Source organism: Convolutriloba macropyga, chromosome 14 (assembly GCF_964194025.1).
Source record: "Convolutriloba macropyga chromosome 14, txConMacr16.3, whole genome shotgun sequence".
NCBI lineage: Eukaryota > Metazoa > Xenacoelomorpha > Acoela > Convolutidae > Convolutriloba > Convolutriloba macropyga.
Genome location: NC_134481.1, coordinates 18162891 through 18185306, shown reverse-complemented (window position 1 = coordinate 18185306; position 22416 = coordinate 18162891). Strand labels below are relative to the sequence as shown.

At 36.9% G+C, this 22416-nt stretch overlaps 2 protein-coding genes across 3 annotated transcripts in view; both read right to left on the bottom strand.

Moving 5' to 3' along the window:
- Nucleotides 1-22416, bottom strand: part of LOC142353110 (uncharacterized) — a 576000-nt gene that overhangs the window by 11489 nt on the left and 542095 nt on the right. The window lies entirely within an intron of this gene.
- Nucleotides 1365-22416, bottom strand: part of LOC142353105 (uncharacterized) — a 96108-nt gene continuing 75056 nt past the window's right edge. The window contains exons 4-7 of one of the 2 annotated variants that reach the window (XM_075405309.1): nucleotides 19828-20597; nucleotides 13832-14335; nucleotides 3314-3355; nucleotides 1365-2126 (exon numbers count right to left, since the gene is read on the bottom strand). In XM_075405309.1, coding sequence (XP_075261424.1) covers nucleotides 1474-2126; nucleotides 3314-3355; nucleotides 13832-14335; nucleotides 19828-20597 — 1969 coding nt within the window. In that variant the 3' untranslated portion in view covers nucleotides 1365-1473. The remainder of the gene's footprint in view (nucleotides 2127-3313; nucleotides 3356-13831; nucleotides 14336-19827; nucleotides 20598-22416) is intronic. The other variant, XM_075405310.1, reaches the window with a different exon arrangement.

Genomic DNA, 22416 nt, shown 5'->3' with positions numbered 1-22416 from the left:
TAATGAAAAAAAAAGATTTTTGTACAAAAACATTTTTTAAGTCCGATTTATTTTGATGGCATTTCGTAGATGAACATAACGTACTTCTGTTTCTTAGAGAGAGGCTACAGGGGCTACTATCAATACCAATAAGCATTAGAGATGGTAACTAATACTTCTAGGAACGACGTTCAAATAGCGGGAATCTAAATTTGGGCTTTATGGGTTTATGCCGTTTCTAATTCTGACTTCAACTTTTTCTACTGACTCTGTTCATTTTGAATTGCTTTGCTGAGCAACTGATTTTCAAAATCACTTTTAGCAGAATGAGAGAAGAGAGAAACTAGCCTAGAGAAGTCAAAAAGATATAACGCAAAATGTTGAAAAAGCGGCAAAATGAGGTAAGCGAAACATTTTTTATTCGACGAAGTAAAAAACATAGCAGGACAAGTCCTGACGTACAAGTCAAAGAATTCTCATTGACTAAACAGAAAAACTAGACCTAGAATGGACTATGAGTGAATTGAGAAAACCATTTGAAAAAAAAATCAGAACAAAAAAATAAGAAATAAACAGAAAATCAATGTCAAAATGCCGCATGTGAACAAAAAAACCACTAGCGAAAAATGAATATTTAATTCAAACAAAAAGCTAGGCCTAGAATGAGCTGTGAATGGATTGGGAAAACCATTTAGAAAAAAATCCGATCCAAAAAAATCGAAAAAACAGTAAAAATCAGAGTGAAATTGCCGCATGTGAACAAAAAACCACTACCGAGAAACCGAATTTTTGTTCAAACACCGTTTTCTCACTCTACTTTAAAATTAGAGCGAAAAAAATTCACGCCGCAAAACCACTCGCTTTTTCGCTCCATTTTCTGTTTCGGCGTGACCAAAATCACTACTCCAATTTGACTTCAAAAATCATGAAAATGTATGAACAGATCTTAAAAAAAAGACAGCGCCCCAATACAATTCAAATTCTTTGAATTGTAAAAAAATAGGAGCGCTATAATAGGCGGCTGAGAAGATGAGGGCGGCTATTAATCATTATCATTCAAGAGACTGATCGTGCGCCGTAGATTGAATTTCGAACTCGAATTGTCGTACGTTTCATCTTTTCAAGCCTTTCCAGCTCAGCCTCTGCAAAAAAATCAGTCATATTGACAATCTGCAAACAAAAAAAATTGCATCCGATTTTTACGCCAAAAATATTTTAAAACCTATGTGAGCTTCTCAATGTAATTAAGCAATATACATTGACAAGCTCACATATGAAGCTCCGCCAGGTTTTTAAATATTTCATATTGGATGAAAATTCAACTAGCAATGAATTTTCGATCAATTCGAATATTTGCCAGAAGTTTTCTCTTTGATAAAGCAAAATACAAGCGATAAAATAGAACTTTTGCAATCTAAGTCACTACAATAGAAGCAATTTACAATTTAATACTATGGAAACGACAGATTCAAGAACCAGTTTCCGTAAATTAATCTAAGGTTCAGTCAAATTAACCGGCAGATCATAACTTTCACTTTCCGACAGTGGGTCAGCGAAGTTGTTCATCATCATTTCGTCAGAAGTAGTTACCAGATCAACATCGCGCGGAGTTGATTCAAAATCCTCAAACCCCAAATGAACAGTTTTCTTAATGTTGTCACTAATTTCTTTTAACTTGCTAATGGACTCTCGGACCAAAATAACGTCTTCGAGATTAGAACTAGAGTACATGCACCTTTGCACTTCATAGTACGGCTGATCCAAGGGTTTACCCGTGCGGTCTGAAGCAACTTTCTTCTTGAATCTCTTCATATTTCCGTTCACGAACTTCAGCATGTTATTCATTCGCCATGGACCCGCCCCCTCAAAAGACACCTTAGATAGAGTAAACACGTCGTAAACAGACTTGACAAAAGGGGAATAGCCTTCGTCTAGATCAGGGCTTATTTTGGGGACATAAGCTTGGAATCCGTTTAAAGTTGCATAGCTTGTCAGAATAATCGCTTGCTGGTGAGGTGCTGGTCTGCGATCGTTATTGGGACACAAGTCTGTAGTTTCCCCTTCTAGAAAAGAGGCTTCGACAATGCTTTCGTTCCTCCACAGTCCCATGCCACCGCTGTCTAGAGAATCCGAGGTTACAAATGATGCTGCACAAACAAAAATAACCAAATAACATCGGATGAATTGCTCACAAAAGATTTGTGGGGGAGCCTTAATGGTAAGGGTACGGTGAGGGGATGGGGCAAAAAGTAAGTTGGGGATGGAGGTGTTTACTTTTTTGTGGGAATTTATTTTGGAATTTTCTACAGTTTCTCAGCATTGACTATCAAAAACGGAATATACGAAGCAGATAGATAGCTTGTAAACATCATCCGAGTTTTGCTCGAATGCAATTTGATAAATAGCCACAAATAAAACCAAGTGAAAAGCGAACACTTTCTATCAACATGGCAATTTACCAATCCCATTTTAGCCAAAGCAATTTTACTCAATGCTATATTACCCAAAGCTCTTTGATCTTTTCGTTCAATTATCCGATGTTCGGTTGTGATAGTTTCATATCAAGTCCCACGAGTCATTTAATTATATAGCCATTTATAATACAATATTCGGTTGATTTAGTTTTATATCAAGTCCCACGGGCTATTTAATTATATCGTCGGCTAAATAGTCTTTCTGGTAATTTTAATAATAGGGTAAGCATTGGTTAATATGGCAGGTTGGGTATAATGGCATGTAGTAAAATGGCATTGGGTAAAAATGAATTGGGTAAGTTGTCTTGACACCATATTCTAGCAGATTTAAAGTACTCGTAAAGTTATCAAAACTATTCGTGTATAAAATATCAAAAAAAATCGTACAAGAAAATCAGAGTAAACTTCGTGATGTTTCAAGATACCCTCAATTATTAGGGTGAATTATAAAAAATTATATTATTTCACATTTCAAGATACGATTCTCAGCTCGCGTTTTGGAAAAAATGAGTGATCTTACCAAGGTGAGCCCGGTTTTATCATATTGCTTGGCATAGATCGTGTTTATTAAAAATCCCAAAAAGATTAAAAATTAAGCCCTGAAATTTTCATTGAAAGCTTATCAAGACAACGAAAACAGTAGTGTGCTTTAACTTTTAAATCTCTGCATGAAAAACTGCTGATTCTCATGAGAATATTTTATTTCATCAGTGTCCTTGAAATCTGCGATAAAGCCTGTGTTAGATTTACATTACCATCAATTCGGGGCAAACTAAACATTCATAGCGATTTATAATTTTTGTATCCGAAGAGAGCGGAATGATTTTAATATTACAAAGAGAAAATAGTAAGATACAAACCAGAAATCGAAGATAGACCAGATGAGTGAGCTAATTCGTCCCCTGAAACAAGCGAGCAAATATCATGAAAATATAACTCGCAGCGACATAGCTTAACAAAATAGCAGCCTAATAGCCAGAATTTACTAATATTGCTTTGAATATCAAGATAATAAGGCCATAAAAAAGTTAAGCAAAAAATCATGTTTCCATGTTGATAGGTGTCTCAAGTAATAAGTTTCCAGATTGTTACAGAAAAAAATTCAGTAAAAATTTTCCAGAGTGAAAAAGTCACTCAAGAAGTGAAATGGAAAGAACGTCTTAGAACAAGAGCGCAAAAACGGTCAAGCAAAAATTTTGCATAAAAAGACGCACACTTTTACAATTGCTTCAAAGTTCTTTCGGGAGCAATTAAAAATTACAAGTGATAACAAAAAAAACATTTATACATTAGCTTGAAAAATGAGGGTTTTATTGTTGGTAATCTTCTTACTTCCAATTAGACCGACAAATAGAACAAAATACCGAATTTCGGTCCAAAAAAAAAACAAAAAAGAGGCCAGTAACAACTCCACTGAGCTACAACTATCGCAGCTATTAAAACCAAAATGGCTTCCACATTTCTGTGCAGAGAAAAATCAAAAACTTATCTTTGAACGACAAGAAATTACTGAACACAATGAATTGAGCCCCTCGAACTCCAAGATATAAGACTTGCTCAATAAAATTTTAAGAAGACAAACTGTTGATAATGATGGCTGGGTTAAATGTTCCAAACATGGATTTTAAGTAAAAAAGTGTTTGATTTGCACAATTAAAATGATTATGACTTGTCTATCATGTTAGACATTATAATGTATTACCATTTCGACTTGATTTAATTAATTAAAGAAATGATTATTATACACCACCGAGTTGTATATCTGTTTGCCCCCCCCCCCCCCCCCAGCTTAGTGGGCTTATATCTTTTACGCCCCCCAGGCGCATGTGCTATTTTTTACATAGTAGCCTGCTATATAACAATATATAATTTGTAACTGGGGGAGTGAAAAACATTGGGGGGGGGGGGCAAAACAGAATAGATCCCACAGTTTAAGTGTTTTTTTTTTTAATTTAGCAAAAAAAATATGTCAAATTGATAGTCAAGAGAAATCAAATCCAACTGTCCGGATCTTTTCCGTTTGTGCCCCCAGCTTAGTGGGCGCATATTATTTGCAACCCCCACACGCATGTGCCATATTTTTACATAATGCTTCACTATGTTATGGCATGTGCTCTGTAACTGGGGGCGCATAACGTAATGGGGGGACACAAACGGAAAAGATCCAATTCTCATTAGGACTCAAAATAAAGTTCGAAAAAAGCCGACTAAAGTGGGGCGATATGCTTTCAAACGACTGATGGGCGCTCAACTCCATTACCTCCTGCTTCCGGAAGCGGAGTGAATGTGGCATTAGATATACAAAGTTACTCAGTGCTGCAATATAACCAAACTAATTCAACTAATTTTGATTGAAACAAACTTTTCACTTCTTGAACAATTAAAACATTGATTTTTCTAGGAAATCTAGAACTTGATGTTCTATCAGTGCTCAGCTGAGCGAATAAAGATAACCGACTAACGTCGGGCGAATTGCTCTCAAACGACCTGCGAGCGATTGGCTTTGGCAGTAGCTAGACACAGTTTGGTGAGGCTAGCTTTAGCTTAACTGAAGGGGCGTGAGTGAGTGCAGCGGGGGAGGGGGGCTGATGGGAGGATGGGGCAAGTGGGGTTTGGGGTGTGGGCCAACGGTTTTTGGGTGCACGGGGCCCTTGCGGCCTGAATGTGTGCAGGCTGGGGGTGAAGTGAGGGGGCTGATGTGTGTGTGTGTGTGTGTGTGTGTGTGTGTGTGTGTGTGTGGGGGGGGGGGGGGGGGGGTGAGTCAAACTCTAAGAACCGCCTTTCACACCTTAAGTACAGGTCTCCAAAACAGTTTCCTCGAAGCGCATACTTGGAGACTAGTGAGCTGAAAGAGCACCTAATGCCCACTGGGCGCTACCTGTTTATCCCGTTTTTGAGGACGAAAAGTTAAATGGGTCAGACAAAACATCGGTCAAGCGAAAAATTGCATTAAAAAAGACTGACAGGACTAATATAATTGCTGACTATATAAGAGCTACGTTTGAGAGAAATAATAAGGTACGCAGTTCAATAAACGCCAAATAAATACTAGTAGTGAGAAAAGCGATTGTTGAAATCTGAGTTGAAGTCGAAGTAATCATAATAGCGTGTGAACTAAGGTAATATTTTGACAAACCAGGCCAATGTTCAACAAAGAAAATTTTCCAAGCTAAAACAAAAGACTGCAGAAACCAGCCAATTTGTTGATTAATCAAAACTTCGTTTTATCTTGAAGCCCAAAATGAAGAAGCCTCATCTCCTTGAAAATAGTCCTCGAACAAAAGCCCTGACGACAAATTCAAAGAAAAAACTCGTTGCTGCTTTTCTAACAGTATACAGTCTTCATGTTCATGACACTCTTGAAATCAGTTTTTAGATCTATTATCTAGCTGCACTAAATATCTTCGCAATAGCCTTTTCGTATTTAAATTCATAGGTAGAAACAAAAGACAACATACATTGAAACTACTGGAAGAACCTGGCTGTAAAACCAAACGTTAAACATAGCTGGCAGATTGCCAGAAAATAGCCGCAATAGCTTCGTAGATCTGCAGTCTAAAAAAAACAGTAAAAAAGACAGACCGAAAAAATTCTTCTTTTCATTGAAGGCTGATAGGTTATAATTTGAGTAAAAATCTGTATAAGTTTTTGCTGCCTCTATTAGCTGCTCTCAAAAAACCTTCATTTAGCGTGACACACACCCATTTGACCTTATCTCTGAATTAAATTAAATAAAAATCAATTTCAAAGTGAGGAAGTCATTTTTGTGAGTGGGGTAGGTCAAATGTGACCAAAACTTTAATCAAGCGAATGAGTAAAAAAAAACTCGCTCCAATAAGAGCGAAAAATGACGTCACGTACGCAATTCAGTTGAAATTGCATGAACGAATGAACAAAAAAAGATTTGGTTGTGACGTCATATGGTCGTAAAAAAAATCGCAACGACGAAAAAAAAAACATAAGCGACTAACGTGGGGCGAATTGCTCTCAAACGACCGGCGAGCGCTTGGCTTCATCAGCAGCTAGCCTCAGTTTAGTGAGCTCTGCGCACTACCTCTATATCCCGTTTCTGAAGACGAAAGTCAAATGGGTCAGACGAAAAAACGGTCAAGCGAAAAATTGCAAAGAGAAACAGGATTAAAATATTTGCTACAAAATGCTTTTGAGGGCAATTAACAAAGATTTCCTAAAGTGCCTGTTAGATTCTTCATGATTAAAAAAACATTTCTACTATAACTCATTGTTAATGAGGATCAGAGATGATGACATTACGCCACATAACAGCAGCTAAAGTGCGGCATCAGAAGAGAGGGAGAGAGAGAGAGAGAGAGAGAGAGAGATAGAATGAGAAAACGATAAAAAGTGAGCGAGAAAGAAAAGGAATCCTAACCGAGAGAGAATAATCGACAGGAATATTTTTCATGATTGGATTCCACTCCGCAACTTCTAATTTTCTAGCCTTCTTAATAAAAAAGTCTTGAAGAAAAAACTGAAAAATCCAAAAAAATTTTTCCAACTTCGCAGTAAAAAAAGTTCAAAACCATTTGTCTCGAACGTTCCGTGAAAAAACCCATCTCCGAGTCTGAAAAGTTTCGTTGGCTAGTAATGGTCGTCGAAAAGAACAAAAAATATTGATAAATTTCGGAAAAAAATGCAAACTTTAACAAAATATTGCTAAAATTCAAGATACTAGTATCTTAAGAAACACTTCATAGTCTCAAGAGACTATCTGGTATCCCTGTTTCAAGCCTCAAATAGTGAAATAGTTTCGCAGGCTCATAAAGATCCATACACTTGGAATACAAAAATTTTCCAAAAAATCTGAAAAGCTTAAACTTTATCCAAAACTTACAAAAACTAGAGCCATAAAAAATGTTGTTCACCATCCCATTAACACTGGAAGCTATGCAACAGCTTATAATCAAACCTTGGAGGAGGTCCCAGGGCCTCTGGTTCCGGAAAAAATTCATGAACAGTAAAAATTGCAAATATTTTTAAAAATTGCTTAAATTCGTGGTATTAAACATTCCATTCTTGAAGAACATTCCATTACATATATAAACTGTGCAATATCATATTATTAAAACCTAGAGGAAGTTCCGTGGCTCTTGTGGCTAGAGAAACATGAAAATGACAAAAAAGTTTTATAAAAAAATTGCTAAAACGACAAATAGAACAAAATACCGAATTTCGGTCCAAAAAAAAACAAAAAAGAGGCCAGTAACAACTCCACTGAGCTACAACTATCGCAGCTATTAAAACCAAAATGGCTTCCACATTTCTGTGCAGAGAAAAATCAAAAACTTATCTTTGAACGCCAAGAAATTACTGAACACAATGAATTGAGCCCCTCGAATTCCAAGATATAAGACTTGCTCAATAAAATTTTAAGAAGACAAACTGTTGATAATGATGGCTGGGTTAAATGTTCCAAACATGGATTTTAAGTAAAAAAGTGTTTGATTTGCACAATTAAAATGATTATGACTTGTCTATCATGTTAGACATTATAATGTATTACCATTTCGACTTGATTTAATTAATTAAAGAAATGATTATTATACACCACCGAGTTGTATATCTGTTTGCCCCCCCCCCCAGCTTAGTGGGCTTATATCTTTTACGCCCCCCAGGCGCATGTGCTATTTTTTACATAGTAGCCTGCTATATAACAATATATAATTTGTAACTGGGGGAGTGAAAAACATTGGGGGGGGCAAAACAGAATAGATCCCACAGTTTAAGTGTTTTTTTTTTAATTTAGCAAAAAAATATGTCAAATTGATAGTCAAGAGAAATCAAATCCAACTGTCCGGATCTTTTCCGTTTGTGCCCCCAGCTTAGTGGGCGCATATTATTTGCAACCCCCACACGCATGTGCCATATTTTTACATAATGCTTCACTATGTTATGGCATGTGCTCTGTAACTGGGGGCGCATAACGTAATGGGGGGACACAAACGGAAAAGATCCAATTCTCATTAGGACTCAAAATAAAGTTCGAAAAAAGCCGACTAAAGTGGGGCGATATGCTTTCAAACGACTGATGGGCGCTCAACTCCATTACCTCCTGCTTCCGGAAGCGGAGTGAATGTGGCATTAGATATACAAAGTTACTCAGTGCTGCAATATAACCAAACTAATTCAACTAATTTTGATTGAAACAAACTTTTCACTTCTTGAACAATTAAAACATTGATTTTTCTAGGAAATCTAGAACTTGATGTTCTATCAGTGCTCAGCTGAGCGAATAAAGATAACCGACTAACGTCGGGCGAATTGCTCTCAAACGACCTGCGAGCGATTGGCTTTGGCAGTAGCTAGACACAGTTTGGTGAGGCTAGCTTTAGCTTAACTGAAGGGGCGTGAGTGAGTGCAGCGGGGGAGGGGGGCTGATGGGAGGATGGGGCAAGTGGGGTTTGGGGTGGGGGCCAACGGTTTTTGGGTGCACGGGGCCCTTGCGGCCTGAATGTGTGCAGGCTGGGGGTGAAGTGAGGGGGCTGATGTGTGTGTGTGTGTGTGTGTGGGGGGGGGGGTGAGTCAAACTCTAAGAACCGCCTTTCACACCTTAAGTACAGGTCTCCAAAACAGTTTCCTCGAAGCGCATACTTGGAGACTAGTGAGCTGAAAGAGCACCTAATGCCCACTGGGCGCTACCTGTTTATCCCGTTTTTGAGGACGAAAAGTTAAATGGGTCAGACAAAACATCGGTCAAGCGAAAAATTGCATTAAAAAAGACTGACAGGACTAATATAATTGCTGACTATATAAGAGCTACGTTTGAGAGAAATAATAAGGTACGCAGTTCAATAAACGCCAAATAAATACTAGTAGTGAGAAAAGCGATTGTTGAAATCTGAGTTGAAGTCGAAGTAATCATAATAGCGTGTGAACTAAGGTAATATTTTGACAAACCAGGCCAATGTTCAACAAAGAAAATTTTCCAAGCTAAAACAAAAGACTGCAGAAACCAGCCAATTTGTTGATTAATCAAAACTTCGTTTTATCTTGAAGCCCAAAATGAAGAAGCCTCATCTCCTTGAAAATAGTCCTCGAACAAAAGCCCTGACGACAAATTCAAAGAAAAAACTCGTTGCTGCTTTTCTAACAGTATACAGTCTTCATGTTCATGACACTCTTGAAATCAGTTTTCAGATCTGTTATCTAGCTGCACTAAATATCTTCGCAATAGCCTTTTCGTATTTAAATTCATAGGTAGAAACAAAAGACAACATACATTGAAACTACTGGAAGAACCTGGCTGTAAAACCAAACGTTAAACATAGCTGGCAGATTGCCAGAAAATAGCCGCAATAGCTTCGTAGATCTGCAGTCTAAAAAAAAACAGTAAAAAAGACAGACAGAAAAAATTCTTCTTTTCATTGAAGGCTGATAGGTTATAATTTGAGTAAAAATCTGTATAAGTTTTTGCTGCCTCTATTAGCTGCTCTCAAAAAACCTTCATTTAGCGTGACACACACCCATTTGACCTTATCTCTGAATTAAATTAAATAAAAATCAATTTCAAAGTGAGGAAGTCATTTTTGTGAGTGGGGTAGGTCAAATGTGACCAAAACTTTAATCAAGCAAATGAGTAAAAAAAACTCGCTCCAATAAGAGCGAAAAATGACGTCACGTACGCAATTCAGTTGAAATTGCATGAACGAATGAACAAAAAAAGATTTGGTTGTGACGTCATATGGTCGTAAAAAAAATCGCAACGACGAAAAAAAAAACATAAGCGACTAACGTGGGGCGAATTGCTCTCAAACGACCGGCGAGCGCTTGGCTTCATCAGCAGCTAGCCTCAGTTTAGTGACCTCTGCGCACTACCTCTATATCCCGTTTCTGAAGACGAAAGTCAAATGGGTCAGACGAAAAAACGGTCAAGCGAAAAATTGCAAAGAGAAACAGGATTAAAATATTTGCTACAAAATGCTTTTGAGGGCAATTAACAAAGATTTCCTAAAGTGCCTGTTAGATTCTTCATGATTAAAAAAACATTTCTACTATAACTCATTGTTAATGAGGATCAGAGATGATGACATTACGCCACATAACAGCAGCTAAAGTGCGGCATCAGAAGAGAGGGAGAGAGAGAGAGAGAGAGAGATAGAATGAGAAAACGATAAAAAGTGAGCGAGAAAGAAAAGGAATCCTAACCGAGAGAGAAAAATCGACAGGAATATTTTTCATGATTGGATTCCACTCCGCAACTTCTAATTTTCTAGCCTTCTTAATAAAAAAGTCTTGAAGAAAAAACTGAAAAATCCAAAAAATTTTTTCCAACTTCGCAGTAAAAAAAAGTTCAAAACCATTTGTCTCGAACGTTCCGTGAAAAAACCCATCTCCGAGTCTGAAAAGTTTCGTTGGCTAGTAATGGTCGTCGAAAAGAACAAAAATATTGATAAATTTCGGAAAAAAATGCAAACTTTAACAAAATATTGCTAAAATTCAAGATACTAGTATCTTAAGAAACACTTCATAGTCTCAAGAGACTATCTGGTATCCCTGTTTCAAGCCTCAAATAGTGATATAGTTTCGCAGGCTCATAAAGATCCATACACTTGGAATACAAAAATTTTCCAAAAAATCTGAAAAGCTTAAATTTTATCCAAAACTTACAAAAACTAGAGCCATAAAAAATGTTGTTCACCATCCCTTTAACACTGGAAACTATGCAACAGCTTATAATCAAACCTTGGAGGAGGTCCCAGGGCCTCTGGTTCCCGAAAAAATTCATGAACAGTAAAAATTGCAAATATTTTTAAAAATTGCTTAAATTCGTGGTATTAAACATTCCATTCTTGAAGAACATTCCATTACATATATAAACTGTGCAATATCATATTATTAAAACCTAGAGGAAGTTCCGTGGCTCTTGTGGCTAGAGAAACATGAAAATGACAAAAAAGTTTTATAAAAAAATTGCTAAAACTTGTGATATTAAAAAGTTGAAAATTAATCCATGACCAACCAAAATTTTCCATTACTTTATTGTCAAACCGTAACGGAGGTTTCGTGACCCTTGAGGTTCAAAAAACTTGAATAATGACTATAAATGTCAAAAAATTGAAAAAAATGGCAAAAATTGTCAAAAGTATGTTAAAATTCGTGATGTTAAAAAGTTGCAAGACGTTCCATTAAACCTAGAAATTTTACAGTGACCTTTTTTCAAACCCTATAGGAGGTTCCTTGGCTGGTTAGGCTGAAAAAACCTAAAAATGAAAAAAAAAATCAAAAAATAATTGAAAAAAAAGAAAGTTTTATCAAAAAATTGCTAAAATTTGTGACATTAAAATGATTAAACCATTCCACTACCACTAGAAACTATGCAGTAACCTATTATTAAAACCTAGGGGAGATTCCTTGACACTTAGGGCTCATAAAAACAAAAAACGTCAAAAAATTTTCAAAAAGCTTGAAAATAGCAAAATAGTATAAATTTGCGTTTTAAGCAAGCGGTTGTTCGTCAGTAGCTAGCCACGGGGGGACACCGTGGTCTAATGGGGAGAGAGGGGGTGTGGGGCAACACTGGGGTGGGGGCAACAGCGCGGTGGGGGGGTGGAGGCAACAGTTCAACCAAAGAACCGCCCCTTTACACCATAAGTATAAGTCTCCAAAACCGTTGAGCTGAAACAGAGCTGAAAGGCTCTAGGAGCACTTAATGCACACTGGGCGCTACCTGTTTATCCCGTTTTTGAGGACGAAAAGTCAAAAGCGTCATACTAAAAATCGGTCAAGCGAAAAATCGCATAAGAAATAAGACCGGCAGGATTAATATAATTGCTACAAACTTTGTTTGAGAGCAATTAAACATAGCAGGACAAATCCTGACGTACAATTCAAAGAATTTTCATTGACTACACAAACAACTAGATCTAGAACGGACTATGAGTGATTGGGGAAAACCGTTTCTTAAAAAATCAGATAACAAAAACAAAAAATCAATGTCAAGAATCCGCATGTGAACAAAAAACCACTAGCGAGAAATGAAAACTTAATTCAAACAAAAAACTAGGCCTAGAATGAACTATGAATGCATTGGGAAAAACATTTAGAACAACAAAACCGACTAACGTCGGGCGAATTGCTCTCAAACGACCGGCGAGCGGTTGGCTTCGTCAGTAGCTAGCCACGGGGGGGGGGGGGGGGTGGTGCACTGGGGGCAACACTGGGTTGGGGGGCAACAGCGCGGTGGGGATGGGGGTCAACGGGGGGGGGGGGGGTTCTCAACCTCTCAGAACCGCCCTTCACACCATAAGTATAAGTATAAGTCTCCAAAACAGTTTGAGCTGAAACAGAGCTGAAAGGCTCTAAGAGCACTTAATGCCCGCTGGGCGCTACCTGTTTATCCCGTTTTTGAGGACGAAAAGTCAAAAGCGTCAGACGAAAAATCGGTCAAGCGAAAAATCGCATAAAAAAAAGACCAACAGGACTAATATAATTGCTACAAACTTCGTTTGAGAGCAATTAAAAACAGTAAACATCAAAGTGAAATTGCCGTATGTTAACAAGAAACCACTAGCGAGAAAGCGAATTTTTGTTCAAAAACCGTTTTGAAAAAATTTCACCCCGCAAAAACTCGTTTTTTTCGCTCAGTTCGTGATTTGGCGTGAACGAAGTCACTACTCCTTTTTGACCTTAAAAATCAGGAAAATATGTGAGCAGATCTTAAAAAAGAAGGCGCCCCAATACAATTCCAATTCTTTGAATTGTAAAAAACCAAGAGAAGGCCAATAATATCCCCTATCGCTGTGCGGCTATTAAAAACAATCTATTCTATTCCGCGCATGCAGGCGGTGGCGGTCAAGCAAGCCGAATTTTGAAAATGAGGTCAAGTAAGCCGGAAAATTTTGGGATACCCGTATTTTAAGTTGCCCTTGGGGGCCGGTGGGCGCTTCGCCGTGATAACCGGTCCGCGGTTTCCGGATAACATCCCACAGCAGATGAGAGGCATGGCCATGGACAGCTGTCTAAAAATGATATCTAAAAATTGACGTATTTTTGTCTTTGGTGCATTGGAATACATTATGCACTATAATACTATGCGCAGTGTTGATTGTAATGGTTAACAATGTAATATTTCTGATAGATTAAATAACTATTACATAACTTTCGGCTTACTTTTATGTCGGTTTACTTTTACTTCAGCTTAGTTTGCGTTCACCCATGCAGGCAGTATAATAAATTAACAAATTTTGCAAAACAGATCTAGTCTCTGTTCTCATTAAACATCCGAAATAATATTAATTCCCAAAAACGTTTTTGTTTCAATCCACTCATTCAACTCAATTCGTTGAACTTCGAGGATCTTCATATACCGTTTCTTTTGGTTTTTGTTGTGGTTATCAAAGCCAAATTAAATTCTAACATACCTTCATGAAGATCGTCCGCAGAGCTGAGTTCGAAGTCCGAGAGGCTTCCAACGTTTGTTCCACGACTGTTCGCATCGGTAAAGCTATAACTGTCATTAGATTCAAGATCATCTAAGCAGTCAGCTACGACAAATTCCTCATAATCCTCAGGTTCCACCTCCATTGTCAAAGTCCCTACAGCTCGAGAGTTACTGGCAGTGCCATTTTGCCGAGTACACAAATTCGCAGACTCTTCGGGAGTGAAAGGAAGTCTCATGCATGTTTCACCCCTGCAGGAGTCGACAATTATCCAGCAAAATACACGTCGGGTAGTACAGTTGCGTTCAATGTTTTCACTCAAAATTGTTTGAACTCTACGCACTGATATTCTTTTCTCTTCTGCTTTATCTATCGATCTTTTCTCCTCTTTATCTTCTGATATTCTCTCCTCGGCTTTCTCATCCGCATCTGGAGGTTGACAGAATGATAAAAAAGTGACACACTCAGTTGATCCTGGTTCTCGATCTAAACACCGATAAGAAAAATTTGAATTAAAAAAAAACATTATTGGAAAATAAGAGAGTCTGTGAGAGTCTTTGAGTCTAAATTTGACTATCGAATTTTTAGTTTGCAGAAATGTTGCTTATTGAGAAACCTGGTGAAGACATAACATAAAAACCGAGAAAGAAAAGAACAGAATGAACTCAGTGAACAGAAAAAAATCAAATCTGCTAAAACTTTTGATACCTTTTTGTTCAATCAGTGACTGCAAATACGAATGAACACACTTATGATAACCAAAAACTCAGAAAAAAGCGAAACAAACCGACAAATGAATTGCTCTCGAACAACAGGCAGGTAGAAAAACATTTGCCCACGCCGGGTTTCGAACCATTGACCTCCCGATCCCTAACCAGAAGGACTGTCCACTCGTCCATCAAGACCTTCTTGATGCTATGCTGCAGCCAACTTTATATTAGCAACAAGCTTTACTTTGGAGTGAGAGCAACAGAGATCAATCAAAAAAGAAGTACAAAAGCGTGAAAATGTCGCTTGAGAAGTCAAGAATGTTCTAGAAGAAAAGCGCAAAAACGGTCAAGCGAAAAATTTGCATAAAAAAGACCAACACGTTCACAATAAGTGCTATGATATTCGTTCGAGAGCAATTCAAAAACCATACACAAAAACTGTCTCATCACACATTTATGTAACACCATTTGTAGACAATGGAAGAAAATATAAGACCAAAGAAAAGAACTTTCAGTTTTTCTCTTACTTATTGCAGATGTCATATTTTCATTTAAAATTGCTTAGTTGCTATTAGCTGCTCTCATATAACGTTCATTCAGAGTAACATATATTAAGTTGGCCTCATCTTCTTCAATTACACTAACAAACACCCGGCAGATTGTCGGAAAATACCCGCCGTTGATTCCCATAGCCACGATTCGGATTGAAGAGAAAAAAAAACTATTAAAAAAACGATTTTTGTACACAATCAATTTTAAAGTGTCAACTATTTTGATGTCATTTTGGAGCTGAACCTAATCCCTTTTCGCAGTGAGACGATAGGGGGTCTAGTATCAATACCAATAAGCATTAGAGATGGAAACTAAGAACCAAGTTGGAGTAACCGGCATCTAAAATTGGGCTTTATGGATTTATCCCGTTTCTATTTCTGATTTCGTTTTTGATACTGACTCTGTTCATTTTGAATTGCTTTGCTGAGCAACTGCTATCTGAAAACATCGTTAGCCGAATGAATGAAGAGTGAGACTAGCCTAGAGAAGTCAAAAAGATTTCACGCAAAATGTTGAACAAGCTATGAATTAAGGTAAAAGCGAAAAATTTTAGTACGACGAAGTAAAAAAAAAATGGAGCACTATAATAGCCGGCTGAAAAGCTGACGGCAGTCATTAATCAATGAACAACAGTAAAAGTTAGTTTGAGAGTGAGGTAAGTCAAATGAGATAAAAAATAGCATGAAGAAAGTAGAATTGAAATGAGTGTGACGTCATATGGTCAAAAACATCTTGACGAAATTAGCATAGAAACGACTCGAAGCTTTCTAAGTTCCCAAGCAAAATCGCAACTGCAGTCGAAACCATTATCTGTCCGAAACAATTATTGGTCGCCTTCAGTGTTAACCAGAGCCTTAGCAAGAAAAAATTCAGAACTTACACCATTGAATGCAGCAAGCAAAATCATTATGACAGAAACAATATAAAAACAGAACAGTCACGCAGAAACAGTACAAAATAACATAGTTTACATCTACAATTAAAATTCGAAAGAAAGGTCGCTGTAAAAAAATCGACAGGAAGATCCCTGAAACCACTAAAATTTTGTTCATCAGAAAAAAAAATCTTGTGATGCTGAAATTTAACAGATGAACCAACTTGATAAGCTCAAAAACTTATCAGTCTAATTACAGTCGCGCAATTACCAGTCTAAAAAACTCAGAGAACAACCCAATTAACCATTCGACCACATGAAACAAACTCAGGAAAGCATAAGGCAGATAAAACTCGTACACTGTGAACTGAAAAGAAAAAGAAACAATTACTAAATTTTAGGTCTTAACAAAACAATCTTTTTGTTTTGACGTTAGAGTAATTTCAAAAAAAAAAATAACAAGACTTCTTTTTTGTTGCAGATGTCTTTGTAAAAATGGAGTCATACTATAGCAACCCTAAATATCCAAGAAAGACAAAGGAAAAAGATCTAAATTTAAGATGAAAAATGTTCACAGGCGGAAACTTAAAATGACCTAAGGACAAAAATTTTGCAGAAACCAGATACCAATGTAGATAGACATCATAAACAACAGAAAAAATCATGATTTTCTAACAAAAAGTTGGTTGCATTACGTTATATGACTACAAACAAAAATTATAAAAAAAATAAACCTTATAAATTTATTTAACAACGCATAGAGGTAAACAAAACTTTCATTTTGGGAAACAACTCAAAACGAATATTTTTGAAGAAAAAGGCGAGAGGTACTAGAATGTGCTAATTACAGATACACAAAAAATGAGCCTTTTTTGAACTTGAAACGCATTATTAGTGAACTACAATTCTTGAGTTTTCCCAATTGATCCAGCGTTGATCAAAAACAGTCAAAACAAGCAAACCACAAACAAACAAAAATTAGGCGAAATGGACAAAAACGGCTGAAATAGTTATCTATATGCGCCATTATCATAAAACAATTTAAAAGTCGAACACTCATTCATTCAAAGCAGCCCGTGAACAAACATTTCTTCGCTCAAAATCCACAGCAAATTTACTTTTTTCCGCTTTCAGGTCAAAAGACCCCACTGAAAAGATCAAACTCCAGGTTTAAAAACCCCAAAAACCAATACTCCTCTTTCAGTCTAAGGACCAACAAAATACAATAAAACTCCGTTAAGTTATCGCAGCTTTTTGAAAACGATTAAAGGGCAGGATTTCATAAATTAATTAATTAGTGCAACAAAAATAGAAACAAAACCAACTAGTGTAGGGCGAACTGCTCTCAAACGACCGACTGGCGAGCGGTTGGCTTCGTTATTACCCAGGGTGGTGCTCAGACATGCGTGCTCAAAACAGTTTCGGTGAATCGCATCCTTATACACTGTTTAGGCGTACGAAACTTAATGCCCTCCGAGCGTTACCTGTTTATCCCGTTTTTGAGGACCAAAAGTCTAATGGGTCAGACGAAAAATTCGTCAACCGAAAAATCACACATAATATAATTACTAAAAACTTTGTTTGAGAGCAATTTAAAATTCCCTAGGCCCCTATTTAGATCGCGATCAGTTTTTGTGAAGCTGTAAGACCTAGATGAACACAATGGCTGCAAAACAGCGTCTAGAAAGCATAAACAAAAAATCATTTCTGCCCTCTCTCAATATATTTCTGAATTTTTTCAGCGTATTGACACAATGTCATGAAAAAAGGTGCAAAAACAGCTTACAAAACAAGACAGAGCAACAATACAATCCATTTCTTGGATTGAAAAAAACCAAGAGCACCGCAAATATAGCTCCGCTCAGCTTACAGATTTGCAGCTATAAAAAACCTCTTACGTCGCATGGATTCCTCTCGAACGACAGGTGGGGTGATTTAGTGGTGTAGCTTAGAATTTTTATGGGCGCAAAATCTCGGACACCTCCGGGATAGCAGTCAGACATCCTATCCATTGCCCTACGGCTTTGAGAGTCACAGCTAAAAATCGCTTTTATATTAGCAACAAACTTATTTCGGAATGAGATCAATTCAAATCACTCAAAATGAATAGGTGACAAGCGGGAGGGAGGAGGGGAGGGGAGGGAGGGAGGAAGGGAGGGAGGGATGGAGGGGGAGCCTAAATGGGACTAAGAAGTTCAATAGTGGGCTTCAAATAACCACATTAGAGGTTAACATATACCACTATTAAGATTTAAAGTAAAATTTGACAGCACTTTCGGCGCACTTTTCATTTGACTTTTAGTATTAAATTGCCGCCATTTGAGTTCAGCTGCTTGAAATTGTCATTGAGAGAGAATTGTGGATCACGCGAAACGCAAAACGTCAAGGGCGTAAAAGTCACTCGAAAAGTCAAAATTGTCAAGCGAAAATTTTGCATAAAAAAGACACACACGTTTACAATAATTGCTATGAACTTCGTTCAAGAGCAATTAAAAGTAAATCTGATACAAAAAGATGAGCTTCAATTTCCTTAGAACAATATTATAAATTTTCTTTTTTGAGTTCTGAACCGGATTCTTTTGATCTTATTCTTTTCTCTATCAAAGGGTATCTTGAAGTATTTTGTTTAAGAGCAACAAATAAAAAAAACCGTCATTGAAAAAATTTCCAAACAGGTTTCAGCGCATAAATGATAACGCCCATGCTTCCTCTTCTGGCGTCAGAAAAACAATAAGTATTGTGAGGTGGGGCGTTTACCTCAGCGGAGCTCACATTGCACTAGCTTTACAGATTATTTAAGAACTTAGAGCTGTATAGCCCACCGTGTGCAAATATGATCCCAAAATAACTCAAATTATGACAACCTCGTTTTTGAGAAAAAATTGCAGTAGTTTTGCCCTGCGCTTTTGGCTGGTGCAAATAGCCTAAGATTTTTAAGAGATGCAAATGATGCTAAGTAAACTTTTGGCTTACATTCTAAAGAGGTCGAACTGTGTTCAGGGTTGCGCTGTTCTTAAAAACATTGAGTGTTATCCGAGAAAATAGAACGTCACAGGATGTGAGCTACGTTTGAAGAACTCAACTTTTTCAGCTCAAAAACAAATTAGATCATGTTTTGGCAATCGACAGGAAGCCTGTCACAATGACAAGCACTTTCACTTTCCGATTGACAAGCTTTTTTTACAATTCAAAAAATTTGAATTGTATTGGGGCGCTGTCTTTTTTTTTAAGATCTGTTCACACATTTTCATGATTTTTGAAGTCAAATTGGAGTAGTGATTTTGGTCACGCCGAAACAGGAAGTGGAGCGAAAAAGCGAGTGGTTTTGCAGCGTGAAATTTTTTCTCTCTAAATTTAAAGTAGAGTGAGAAAACGGTGTTTGAACAAAAATTCGGTTTCTCGCTAGTGGTTTTTTGTTCACATGCGGCAATTTCACTTTGATTTTTACTGTTTTTTTTATTTTTTGGATCGGATTATTTATTATAGATGGTTTTCCCAATCCATTCATAGTCCGTTCTAGGTCAAGTTTTCTGATTAGTCAATGAAAATTCTTTGAATTGTACATCAGGACTTGTCCTGCTATGTTTTTTTTTTCTTTGTTTATCATTTCTTTGGTCTTTTGGGGTTTTTTGCTGTCTTATATAGACCACGTCTAGCTATCTTCTTTTCAGTTTAACCTTTCTCATCTCTTGTCCTGTCTTCTATTTTCGGGGAGTTTCGCTGTCTCTCCTATTATCCGCTCGTTTATTTTTTCTTTTCTCTTTTCTGTGGTTAGCTATAATGAACATTCAATTTTACTTGCTTCAAGAAGATCTGGCTTAATATTTTCCAGAAGATTTTACCTGCTTCTCCGTGAGATGTCAGAAAAACTATCAGCACCTCGCAATTCTCCAAGTTTTCACGACTTGACAGCTCATTTAATTTGTCCTCTAATTCCGCTTTCCCACGTGTGACATCATGTTCGTCCTTCTTGGCGTAAAACTCACTAACTGAGACTCCAAATTTTTCGCAAATTGTTAGAAAACCAGCTTTGTCAACTTTAGAGTTGGCGTCTTTGTCAAGTGGATGGAATAAGTTCACAAAAAGAGCTTTACCATTTGTGCAAGAAAGAACGTTTTCGAAATACGAGGTCTCGGATAGTCTATTTGTTAAATTGCTAATATCTCTTTTGAATTTATCGTCCAAGAGAGTAACCCATGCTACGTCATCAGATATAACATCTTTAATGAACTCAACAATACTGTTAACTTTGACAACATTGCGGGACAACACATAGTACTCGATAAGTTTGGTTGAAAATAGCTTGAACCAGAATCCACTCACTGACATTTTAGTGATATTCCTTGTTGCTTTCTCTATATCCAAGTAGCTATGGACACTATTTGACGTTGGATAAGCGTGACGCATCGAGTTTAACAATTTCGCTCGCAAAAAGATGTAGTAAAAACTGTTGATAATGCTTCCCCCGCTTTTGAGCGCCCTTAAATTTGATAATCTATCGAGAATAATGCTGTGAAATCGGCCAGTTGCTGCATCAAAACTTTGTCGCACATTTTCTTCAATCAAAAGTAGGGTCTCTAGGCTGGGCAGGCTCAGCAGTCCGCCAAATTTCCTGAAACGTTAAATCAGAATTAAGCGCTGCGTAAAAAGCTTGATATGGTAAAACATGAGTTTGAGCTCGGATCCAATAGAATTTTCACAAATTTCGTTTTCCCCAGCTGTTTGAATTACAGAGCTAACGGCAGAACTGAAATAAAACCAAATTCGAAGATTTAGTTTTTTTAGGAAGGTCGCAAAATTTCTTCAGCTGCATTTTTTGGTATACAAAATCTGATATTCAACATTACTAGCACTTCGTACATTAGTATGCAAATTCTTTGTCTTTCCTTTGATTTTGGTTCTGAATGTATGAAAAATGCTTGTCTTCTGCGTCCACTTTCGAAGTTATTGATGTACCACCAATTATGTACACTAATTGTTCCAACCCCCACTTTAGTGGGGGAGGAACTATATTCTCCAATAGGTTTTAATTGTTCAGTGATAGCTTGTCAAGCGTAGAATATCAAATTAAAAAGGTTTTTTATTTCACTTTTCCAAGTGTTCACGGAGCTTTAGAATATTTTGAACGTTGCCTCACTTCCGTTGTATTGTTCGCATTTTTCGTTATTTTTTCCAAAATTTTGCTGAATTTCGCTTAAAAAATGATATACCTGTTATTTATAGTGTTCTTGGTTTTAATTTTATAGATAAAAGAGAGTTGCTGAAATGCCTGAATCTCTTGGCTAGAATTTTGGCTACATTTTTGTTTAAAAATTCAACATTTTTTTTTCATTTTATCTTGAAAAATGTCACAAAATATGCTTGCTTAGCCCAATTTCTCCAAACTGGCCCGTAGTGTAAACACAAAAAACGCCGAAACAATCTCCATTACTCAGATTCGGGTTATTTCTATCTCCATTTCTTCCGAAATTGCTCTGGAACTAACAATTTGGTGTTTTTCGCTAATTTAAATCGATATTTATCAAAAATGAATTTATATTCGATATATTAAGGTTTTCCTTTGCCAAATCTACTACGCACCTTTTCTGAATAATTATCTTTTTGAACACCCCACAGCGATAACAAAGCGAGTTTTTGTCCCATTGATCATCTTTGCAAAGAAAAAGATTAGGAGTATATTTTGGAATCTTTCTGCATTTTTTCATCCAAATTACAGATAAGTCTGTTTGCATTTAGAAGTTCAACGAATGGTCGAACACAATTAAGTTCAAATGAGTCCCAATGAATGATTATATGTTTTCTGAGTAAATCTCAAGGTTTCAATGGCTCCTAAAAGGTGTTTTTGTAACGGTTCCAACCCACTTTAGTGGGGGAGGAACTATGTACTCAAATGGATTTCTTTTTTGTTCAGACAATTTTGGCCGATCGATTTAATCATGGTAGTGATATGATTGGTATCAGTAGAAAGCCCGTCCAGCGTACAATATGGAATTGAGAACATTTTTTTAGTTTTCTCTTTTTAGTGGGAGTTATCGAGGTTTAAAGTTTTGTGGATATTAGACGTAATTCAGCTGTTTTTATTTACATTTTTGGTATTTTATTAAAATTTTGTCAATTTTGCTGAAATATGTTGAAATTATTAAATGTAATGTTATTGATTTTATCTCTAAAGATAAAAAGGAGGGTTGCTGGGATGTTCGATCCAAGTTTGTTGGCCAGAACTTATGCTAAATTTTTCAACAATCAGACTTTTTTTCGTCAAAAATGCGACCAAATTTTTTTTTTAGCCACTTGCTTTATATTTGTTGAAGTAGACACCTCAAAACTCTGGCCATATTCTTCTTAAGTTTAGTAAGCTCAGAAAACAGCTAGTTGTACGCTGGCTTTATGAGTCTTCTGAAATTATAATTTTGCCAGTTTTTAGCAAATTT